This window comes from Thamnophis sirtalis, unplaced genomic scaffold (assembly GCF_051295495.1).
Source record: "Thamnophis sirtalis isolate CommonGarterSnake01/CBP01778 unplaced genomic scaffold, rThaSir2_p1.2 scaffold_11, whole genome shotgun sequence".
Lineage (NCBI taxonomy): Eukaryota > Metazoa > Chordata > Lepidosauria > Squamata > Natricidae > Thamnophis > Thamnophis sirtalis.
In genome coordinates this window covers 30,946,413-30,957,618 of record NW_028261391.1, presented here as the reverse complement: position 1 = coordinate 30,957,618, position 11,206 = coordinate 30,946,413, and the positions used below count along the sequence as shown (strand labels likewise).

At 36.2% G+C, this 11,206-nt stretch overlaps 1 protein-coding gene across 2 annotated transcripts; it reads right to left on the bottom strand.

The window, feature by feature from the left end:
- Positions 1-1,591: 1,591 nt before the first annotated feature.
- Positions 1,592-10,319, bottom strand: SLC19A3 (solute carrier family 19 member 3). Of its 2 annotated transcripts, none has more exons than XM_014057057.2 (6): positions 8,970-10,319; positions 7,703-7,863; positions 6,015-6,834; positions 4,353-4,545; positions 2,830-2,971; positions 1,592-2,092 (listed from the first exon to the last, which is right to left on the bottom strand). In XM_014057057.2, exons 2-6 carry the CDS (start codon positions 7,850-7,852, stop codon positions 1,934-1,936), a joined length of 1,464 nt encoding a protein of 487 aa, XP_013912532.2. In that variant the 5' UTR covers positions 7,853-7,863; positions 8,970-10,319; the 3' UTR covers positions 1,592-1,933. The 2 variants fall into 2 exon arrangements, with proteins under 2 accessions (XP_013912532.2, XP_013912384.2); XM_014056909.2 differs by having other exon boundaries at positions 10,018-10,319.
- Between the last annotated feature and the right edge of the window lie 887 nt (positions 10,320-11,206).

Sequence of the window (11,206 nt, the reverse complement as noted above, 5' to 3'; positions counted from 1 at the left end):
GAGAACATACTATGTTTTAAGTGTTTTTATTATCATAAAAATTAAAATACTATTTCTTAATAGATTGCATCATTTCCCCATACATCAGAAAGTACAATAATCTGTAAACTTCAATTTTCTCACCACGTTTTATAATGGATGACTTTTTCCCAGCACTTCAAAGATTTTTCTACTTGATGTTTATAATAAAATAGTGCCATCATTTTATTTTACTTTTATTTATTTTGAGTATTTGTGTGATCAAGGCAATTAGCAAATACAATTAAACTACATAATATTAAAACAAACTTCACAAAAATATTAATCCAAACTATTTTAAATGTTTGAAACAAAATTATTAAAAGACGTATAAACAAGCATGTTTTGAGCTTTCCTTCCCCACCAGTTTAAATGAGGGAGAATTGTTTCTCGTGGCAGTTTATTCCAGAACAAGAAAATTATAAAAGCAGAATTTACTATGAATGTAAAATCTATCCATGGAGGGAGTAGCAAAAAATGCTCAAAGATCTGAGACTGAACAGAAAATTAGACTGAATAAGATATCCTGTAAACTTTGTCCTAAGCTTTGTAGTGCTTTATATACACTTAGAAGCATCTTTAAATAGGCTCAGAAGTAACCAATATCTAGTAAAATGGTTTCTGTGAGGGTATCTTTAGCTTTTTCAATACACACATATCCTGTAATTCATAGAATATATTCTAGTTTGTGCTTTTTAAAAAAGAAAAATAAGAAAATTACATAGCCAATGAATGTTTGTGTAAATACTAAAGGTTAAAATTAAGAAAGTCTTCTTACTAGAAAGGAATATGAAAAGAATAATGGGAACAACAAACAGACTGGAAACGATGACAGTTCTTTGGAGCAGACCAGTTTGGTCAATAAAAAACCTTCAGGGTGATGCCAAAGATGAAACACAAGAGAGTCCAAAAGTGAATCTCTACATAAGCTTCCATTCTAATTATTTCTCCTAGCAACTAATAAGTTGAGGAGGCTCAATGAGACAATGTATATAAACATTGTTTTTTATCAGTTTCAACATGAGGGTACTGTGGGCCCTGGGAGGTACTGCTTACCATACAAGCTGCTTGATCCAGGGCCAACCACATGTGCACTTATTCATCCACTAAGAATTTCACAGAATTATAATGCTACCTATCTGCAAAACACATAAGTGAGCAAAAATAATAAAGATGGGATATAAATAAATACATTTCCATTTTTTTCTGAGCATAGTACATGCATATCTCTCCCTAAGGAAACAATCTATTGCCTAGAAATGACTTTATTTACTACCATCTTTATTAAAGGCTTAAGCTAATGGTAGAACTTAACCTGAAACAAAATCTGTTCTGTTTTGAACCCCAAACAACCCACTCTAGAGGTTCTGCAGTATTATCCCTGCAGTTCCCAACATAGCATTATCCACCAATCCTTCCTTCCTTTCCTTAAATCTGTAGCTCTCCAATTCTCACTGAATAACATCTGAAGAGTTTGAGCCAAAATAATCAATGGGTGAGGTATAGTTCTATAATGGAGATGAATATAAAAGTTATACCAAGAACTGAAGCCAGAAACAATTAGCAGCAGCATGAATTTTCAAAAAGTAGGGGAAATACTTTCAATTTTCTTTAATTAAATGGTATTATAAAGAACTAGTATTTTAATGGCAATTACAAGTGACCCCTCAAACAATTATATGTAACCAACATTTCCTTCTTGTTTCAAATGTAACCATCTTATGTTAGGTTGGACACATTGAGAATTCTGATCTTTTAATACACTTATGTATCATATGTATCATAATTTAAAATCACATGAGACATAAGAGTTAATTTTATCTGCAAATGTGACTTAAAGTCACCTAGGGACTGATTTATTCACATAAATTGTTCAATTTGGCTTCAAAGCTTTGGCTTTTGTTTGTTTATGGTGCTACATTCTTGTGCTATGGATCTCTGTATGCTGCTGTTCTTTCATTTGAAGATTTTCTGCAGGGTTTTCCTTTTTACATTTCGTTGAGACTATGATGTAAACGCTTCTGCTTAGAAAAATCCCAGCTATAACTGCAAAGTAGCTTCCATATATTAAGAACTGCAATAAAACAGAAGAATCAAGAATCAAACTATTTTCCCTAGAAAAAAATCAACTATTATTATATATTAATGTTTTTCAACTATTTTGCCTATTAGTATTATGTCTAGCCTCTTTTAAGTGTCAAAAAATGAAGCCCAAGAACCTTGGCTATAATACTACCTTAAGCAACTGTCTTTGCAAACCATGAGAGACTCCTGAAATGTACATTGATGTACATAGCTAAACCGATATAATCTCTTGAGTACAATCCCAAAGGTTTCATTAAATATTTATAAAATGAATATCAAATGATACGCACTGGCATGAAATGGGAGTTCAGATCTACATTTTAAATGGTCAAAACCATTTAAAAATGGTATGAAAAGAGCATAGTCCTGGGATGGTGAACCTATGGCACGCAAACTGGTAGTAACTTGGCAGCCTGTGTCGCTGGAACTGGTAGCAACCCAGGCCTGCCACACCCCTGAACTGGTTCTTTCGGTGGCGCCGTAGGCAGTGCCATCTTGTTTTTGCCTTCTGCACATGTGCAGAGCAATTTTTGTTGCACTGTATATGCGCACAAAGCGCATCTCTGAGCAAACTGGCAGCAGCAACCAGAACCCACCCCTGTAACTGTCCCTATTTAGTTTGAAATTTCCAAGTCCATTCATTTCAGAAGGTGATCTCTGAAAAGATGTGAAAGTCTTCAGAAATACTGATTCAACAACAGTGTCTATATTACCTGTCCAACTTACCTGAGTCCCAATATCCAGGCCCAGACCTTTTGAATCAACTACAATAACAGTCAATATAGTTTGAATTAGCAGTGCAACAAAATTGTTGAAGCCAAACATCAAGGCATAGCGCTCCATACTGAGGTTGATAGCAATCTGGAATCTAAAATACAAACTTTTATTAGAATATTGAATCTAGTTTTGAGTGACGAAGTTTCAGTATAATTTGGCTGCATATAACTTCATGAATTATGCAAGATATATTAGTAACTTATTGAAATATTGTAAAAGACTTGAGGTGGGGCAAAATTCGGAGAATATAAGTTATTTTACAAATGCAGTATAAAATTATATCCACACCTCCACACATATACAGCACAATGTAATGAGTAAATTGCTTAACCTAGACTGACTCATTAACATACAATAGCAGAGGTATACTAAGGTTGCTAAAGATAAAGTGAATGATTTTTTTTCCAGAATCACTTTTATCTTGAGAATAGATAACTGAATAAGTCTTAAAATGCATTTAATTGATTTAGCAACAAAAGAATTGTTAATTGAAACAATGACATTACACATTCCATGTTTGTGTTAGCATTGATGCAACTTTTAGGCTCTGGAATAAACAGCTCAAAGGAGAGAGGACAAGTTTCCTTTAGACCAGTGTTTCTCAACCTCAGCAACTTTAAAATGTGTGCATTTCAACTCCCAGAATTCCCCAGCCAGTATGAGAGTTGAAGTCCATATATCTTAAAGTTGCCAAGATTGAGAAACACTGCTTTAGACAATCATGTATAGTACTTGGGATTTCACATGCGTTGTTATAAAATAGAACTACGCATTTAAAAATAAAAATAAAAGAGGGACCTGGTGGCTAAGATGCTGAGGTTGTCGATCAGAAAGGTCGGTGGTTCGAATCCCTAGTCCCACATAACAGAGTGAGTTCCCATTACTTGTCCCAGCTTCTACCAACCTAGCAGTTCGAAAGCATGTAAAAATGCAAGTAGAAAAATAGGAACCACCTTTGGTGGGAAGGTAACAGCGTTCTGTGCATCTTTGGCATTTAGTCATGCTGGCCACATGACCATGGAGACGTCTTTGGACAACGCTGGCTCTTCAGCTTTGAAATGGAGATAAGGACCATCCCCTAGAGTCGGGAACAACTAGCACATATGTGCAAGGGTAACCTTTACCTTTATCTGGCTGCCCCTGACTTTATTATTTAACTTTATTTAAAATAATAATAAAATCTAATAAATAAATTCAGTCCTCTTAGATATCATTTACAGGGTCTTCTGAACAAGATGTCATGAAACTTTTCCATACTTAGTGCAGTATGCTGGCTGGGGAATTCTAGTCATTGAAGTCTGCATTAAAGTTGCCAAGGTTGAAAAACATTATGCTAGCGGAACAAAATCTCCATTTCTTTCATGGCATATATCCTTACATAAAATAAATCACCAGTAATATTTCATTCTCAACTCTAGCAAGATGTACTGTAAATGGTAGCAAATTAACATTGGTAATTAAAAGTTACTTACGTGGCTATGGTTATAAGGAGCATATAACAAGCTTTGAACACTAAGTAGCTAGCATAGCAGACCCAAATGTTCTGGATAAAATGCATCACAAAAAGTGAAGTAGCATCCAGGGCAGAGAAGATTCCCAGTGCCAGTTCTCCAGTTAGATCCCAGTTCAGTTTCACATATCCCACAGCTAGTGATGCTATTGAACCTAGGAGTAGAGAAACCTGTCGCATTTTGCAGGACTGTAGCATGTACAAAAAAGTATTTAAAACAACTCCTATTTATTTAAACATTTAAACATGGTTGCTCCTTTAATAGGCAGACAAGATGGATGTACTTTTCTATTTTTGGAAGAATTTCAAAGTAATAGTTCAACAAGGCTGCAGGGCTAACAAAAGTCTGATGGCTAATCATTCACCCGTTTAACTTCGATATAATGATCCTCTCATTAAAGTATTATTTACTTCTTTGTCTCTGTTTACTTTCTTGCAAAACTTAAAATACCAACAATATAACAACCAGTAATAAAATCAGTGTATTATTATATTAATATCCTTTATTAAGCGCCATGGTGGTGCAGTGGTTAGAAGGCAGTGCTGCAGGCTAATTCACTACTCACTCACTCAGCCTTCCATCCTTCCAAGGTCAGTAAAATGCACCCAGATTGTTGAGTGCAATAGGCTGATTTTATAAACAGCTTAGACAGGTTTACACTAAAGCACTATCAAGCAGTATATATAAGTCTAAGTGCTATTGCTAACAGCAAAAAGTATCACCTGATGATTTGCTCCACAACTAAAGTTTAGTCTAAATCTCTGGCTGAAATTGTAGCCTGCTGTTTAATTTAATGTAATTTAACAATTCCCAGAATTGCTGGGAGACTTATTGTTATTAACCCCCCCCCCAACAATATAAATAGAAGTAGTACTATATGATAATTATTCAAGGGTATTATGATTACCTGTTTATTAATTACAATCCCAGATTAAATATGCCCAAATTTTGCCAATCATTCAATTGAAAATAGTCATTTTTTAAAAATATTTCATATTTCTTAACTGTCCATCTCCTTCAGGATGTTTAAGAATTTACAGTACAATTTGTGCTTAGCATTATGGTTTTTCAATATGAGGTAACGTATTTTTTCTTATGAACAATTTTGTCATCTAGTCAAAATTTGGAGTGCAACATACCCAAATTTTGATCCCATGATAAAATTGTTCATATAACAAAAACTAAACATATTTACAAAATTCAGAAAAAAAAACCTTCCTTAAAAAAATATGATCGTAGCAGCATCCCACGGTCACATGATAGGCATTTGTAATCTTCCCGGGGACTTCCAACAAGCAAAGTAAATGAGAGAAGCCAGGTTTGCTTAACAACAGAGTGACTTGGTCAATCATCGCAGTGAAAAATGGTCATAAAATTGGAGGTGACTGACTTAACAATCACTCTGCTCAGCAACACAAGTTATGGCTCTAGTTATGGTCATAAACTGACGACTACTTGTATTGTAATCCTTTAGGTCCACTGAAATAAACAACCATTTATATAAATCAAAATATGTGTACATGTTTGAATACATGTGGGATTTTGCATGAATTTAGTGTTTCAATTGTGTGTACTTAACATTTATGGTTGGTAATGTATAAGATAAATTTTAAGCTTACTTACTCAGAAATGTAGCTATGGCTTCAACAGCTCCGTTATAAACTTCAGAACTATGAGAAGGCGCTTTATCATCCCACAGTACTTGCACATAATTCAAAATTTGGTTAAATCCTGCAGTAGCTAAAGCCCACCACATTGACCAGTACAGAAGTTTTTTAGTAGTATAACATTCTTTCAAATCCAGGCACAACTGCATTAGGATTGACAGAAAGTGACTCTGGAGTTTAATTTTGGATGGCTCGTGTTCAGGTAAATCCTGGGGTCCGGCCACTGATATTGTCATCTCTTTGTCCTGTTGATTGGTTTGTTGGTTGGAAATTTGCATTGTAACTTTCTCTACTGATCCAATGAAAGGTTCTGGGGAAGACTTTCTGTGGAAGAACATGCTTTTTTGTGGCATGGGCAGAAAAAATGAAGATATAAATGCCATAGACACAGAAGCTAAAGTTATGACATTAAGATAAAAATAAGGTACTTGGCCTAAAGAAACTAAAAGTTGTCCAAGCAGAGATCCCATGGTAGATGCCACCAGGGTGATACTTCTGCAATAACCTGTCACTTTCTGATAATAATCAGCACTGACAACGCTATATATATAAGCATAATAGGCAACCTCTGTGGCTGTTGCAAGTCCATACATAAACTCTGCCAGCTGCATGGCTGGTATGCCAGATGCAAACAAAAGTAACACCCAAGTAACAATTAAGCTAATCCCCTGTAGAATAATTATAGGTTTATAGCGTGCATAGTCTGTAATCAGAAATACAGGGAAGAGCAGGGCCAGGTAGGAGTATGTCCAAACTGGAAAAATATGTTGTGTTACCTAAAAGACAAAAAGGAGAAATTTTATAAAGCATAAAATAGGCATATGATTGTACCTAGATAGATAGATACCTTGTATCTATCAGAAAAGCCATGTTCTAATGGCTTCATCAAAGCCCAATAGAGTTGGAGTCATGAAGACCTCTGGAGCAGGGCAGGTTCAGCTACCACCAGGGAAAGTCGTTTGCAGTCATGCTTAAAAGTTTGTGAAATGCCTAATTTCTCTAGTTTAATTTCCCCTTCAAATGAATTGATAATCCTAGAAATTTTGCTCCACATAAATACATAACTTTGGATCATATTCCTCAATAACTAAACAAACTGGTATAAGTTTTTGGCTTATTTGTTTAATTGATTTCTGTTTATCTAGGACTTATTTAAAACATATGGAGAATAGATCATGTTTTAGATAATATTTATGCAGAAATATTGAAAATTCAAAAAGGTTTGCAAACATTTAAGTATTATTGTAATACCATGAAACAACATTGCCTGGACACTAGAGTAAGCCAAATCATCCAGAAATCAGAACATCAGGTGGAAACAACAGAAGAAAGCTGGTCTTAGTGAGGCCTTCAGCCATGAAGTATATGAAATATATGAAGGTAGAGGACAATCAACACCATTAATTACACTTGGAAAAATACCAATAACCAGTTCAGTTTATGGAGAAGTGGTAAAATTGATGAAATGTAAAATATCTGTAGCTACTTGTGCTGCTGAATCACAGCCGACAAAATTACATCATGGATTTAACATGCATGCAATTTAACCGGTATCGGGGATGGGGTGTCACAAAAGCCCTCCAACAACTGCATCTTATTTCTACCCAATAAATTCCCTCACATATAAAACATATTTCACTATACCTCATCAATTGTCAGATTTTTTTCAGGTCCAGTAAGGTAAGGTGTGAGGAAAGGTTCAGATGGCCTCATCATGGTAAAGAAGCCATAAATACAAAGGATCAGAGTTGGAAAAATCCACCCACTCTGATGTACTTTCTGCCAACAGTCCATGGCTCTTTCAGCTAAAATATTAAAGTGCACAAAAATAGAAGTGGTTTAAATGTGTACAGTGCAGTGGTGGGTTTCAATTTTTTTTAGAACCTCTTATGTAGATGTGGCCTGCTTTGTGGGAGTGGCTTGCCGGCCAAGTGACTGGGTGGAAGTGGCTTGCGGCCATGTGACTGGGTAGGAGTGGCTTGCTAGCCATGTGACTGGGTGGGCATGGGCAACTTGTAAAATGTGGTGAAACTCACTTAACAACGCTCTTGCTTAGCAACCAAAATGTTGGCTCAGAAACTGGCATTTGAAGCACGCAAGTCTTAAAGCTGTCAAGTTACAAGACCCTTGCACCCCTAACCCTTTAGAAAAAAAACCCTAGGGGTGTTCAAACTTGACAGCTTTAAGACTTGTGGACTTCAACTCCCAGAATTCCTTCTCTCGCTCTTGATGATGTGTGGACGGGCAGGGAGAGGGATCTGGAACCGGTTCTAAATGGCACTGTAGATTTGTGGAACCTCTTCTATAGAAGAGGTTAGAACTGGCAGGAACCCACCCCTGGTACAGTGAGATGTTTTTCTTAGAGCAGGGCTGTCAAACTCCTGGCCCATGGGCCGGATGCATCAAGTGCTGGCTATGCCCATGCCTGGTTAGGGAAAGGGAGGAAGTCCCAATATGTCATGTGACACTGCTGTGACATGAGTTTGACCCCCCCTGTCTTAGAGGATAAAGAATTGAAATTGTAGAGGAACTATATTAAAAGTCATGGAAACAAAGCCATAGAACCCATTTTAGCATTCATTTTACCTGCTTGTCAGACTAGTATCAAGGCTCAAAAAGAAAAACATTTCAGGGGGTAACATCACAACTACTGAACAATTACACATTTTTTTAAATTAATGTCTCCTTATTTCCCCAATCAAAATTGCTGTCTCCAATATAGGGCAAGATAATAGGGATTGTTTACAAAATTACAGATTGCCAAACATTTAGAGAGCTTCTATTTGTTAATTCACACTTCAAAACATTTCTTCTGAGCTTATTGGTTACAAAATAAACATTAACTTAAAAAAAGAGAAGAAAATATTATGTTACAGTAAAACCTAAATTGTATTTAGGTATAGGAAGTTACCTAATCAGCTGGATGACTTTGGATCAGTCACTCTTTCAGTCCAAATCACTTCATAGGGTTGTTGTGGAGAAAATAGGAGAAGAAGGTGTGTTGATATGTTCACTGCCTTGAGTTTATTTATAAAAATAATAAACGTGGATACAAATAAATAGATAGCTTAGACTAGATAACCTAGTGACCAGTTGGGTCATCTTTTGAGAAAAAGATGATATGACAAATGCTATTTTTAAATTTTTTATTTATTTATATCCTGCTTTATTTTTTTACAAATAACTCAAGGCAACCAACATATCTAATACTCTTTCTTCCCTACAATAACATTGAAGTTTTGGCTAACTACATTTTTCTTACCATTGTGCTTGATAGTTCCATGATCATCGAAGAAGAGTTTATATCAAATAAAAAAGTATTGTAGTGGAAAACAAAGTCTAATGATAAGTCAATATTTACTTATCTAAATAGATAAACAGAATGATCAGAGGTGGGCAAAAAACCTGTGATTGTGGGAGTGATTTCTAACTTCCTGCTAGCTTCCCATTGATATTGCTGGCTCAGAAATCATGGTCATGTGACAATGGCCACAACTTTGGGAATAAAACTGGACTGAACATTGTGGAAATTTAATTCCACAGAAATAATTGTAATTATTTTACAATTTTACAATTGTAATGGCAATTGTAATCTAACAACAAAATAAATAGCGAGCCAACAATAAAAATATTTGATGAAGGCAAAAACCCAATGGAGCCTTTTGTATTTAGCTCAATGGGATCCCAACATTTAGGCACAAGAGAAAAAAAAATACTCAGAAGCATTAGAGTGAATGCATGAAGGTTAAAATATGGGACTGGATCCAGAGAAATCTAATTTAAAAACCATCATCAGCAAGAGAGCTTCCTGAGGGAGCCAGTCATTCTCTTAGCCCAAGTATCCTCTCAGTTGTTCTTGCAGATAAAGTAGGAGAAGTGGGTGTGATGTACTTTGGTTTAGCTTCAAATAATATGCAGGATATAAGTATGAGAAATATTTTTTAAAAAAATATATTTACCGTGTTCCAGCTCCTTAGGTTGTTGCAAAATGGTAACCATATTTTCTGCTTCCCTCAAATGAAAACGCCTTTGGGTTTTCTCTTTAAATAATTACCCTTGCTTCTCATCAATACATTACTTAGGTTTTCAAATTTCAATATCCAGCTTGAGGCAAGAATTTCTGTAAATATCTTCCTGACATCTCCAATTGTTGATTATTTGTCTTTTTGATTTAATGAACTTAAATCTTGCTTGCTTTATGTTGCTGCACTTCCTTTCAGATTCCTCCTTGCCTCATGGTAGTTATTCCAGCTTTTCAAGTTTTCAAGTTCCTTGAAAATATGTCCGTTTATGTATCCTCCCTTTAAATAAATAGAAACCCTGCCAAAGGTTTTCTAATTTAAGTTCACAACTTAATTAGATTAAGTTATTTAAGCTAATTACATAAGGACTTCCATCCTTTTAAGAAGACAATGGTGTCAGAGTACTGTCCTATGTGAATCAGGTTTCAAATGACCATTGGCTTACCTGAAGGGGTCATTTTCTGTGTGCTGCGGGTGAGTCCAAGCGTGGGTTAAACAGCCAATCTGCCCACGACTGAATTGAAACTTTAACCATGCCTCTGGTGTTGCCTTGACTTCCAATTTTTCAATGAAGGCGTGGAACTGTTGTGCATTGAAATATTGACCAACGACGTCCATAAAAAAGTTCCAGAAAAAGTCTGTAAGGAATAGCGGAGAAAGACCCCAGGGTGGTGTTGGACTCTCCTGCAGCGCACAGAAAATGATCTTTCAGGTAAGCCAATAGTCATTTTCCTCTGCGCTGCTTGAACAGTGCAAACATGGGACATACCCAAGCTAAATTTCACTAGGGCGGAAAGCTGTTGAGTCCAGGGTCTCTCCGCTGGTATGAATGTCCTGAAGGATTCGCCTCCCAAATACCCCCTCCGCAGAAGAGAATTTGTCCAATTTATAGTTCTGAACAAACAGAGCTAAGGAAGTCCATGTTGCTGCCCTCCAAATCTTCTTTATTGATGCCTGGGTCACCAAGGCTGCTGTGGTAGCGGCGCTTCTCGTAGAATGTGTGGTGATTTGGCATGGCACCAGTTTGGATTGCAGGACGTGAGCAAAGGCAATGCATGCACGCAGCCAATGCCCAATGGTAGATGAAGAGACCTTGCAGCCTTGGGATGCAGGTTGAAAAGACACA

Coding starts and splice junctions, on each gene's coding strand:
- SLC19A3 (XM_014056909.2), bottom strand. CDS start 10,057: ATGGTTACCATTTTGCAACAACCTAAGGAGCTGGAACACG. Junction 4,546..6,014: donor AGCCATAGCTACATTTCTGA/GTAAGTAAGCTT, acceptor CTCTACTCCTAG/GTTCAATAGCATCACTAGCT. Junction 2,972..4,352: donor CTCCTTATAACCATAGCCAC/GTAAGTAACTTT, acceptor TTTGTATTTTAG/ATTCCAGATTGCTATCAACC.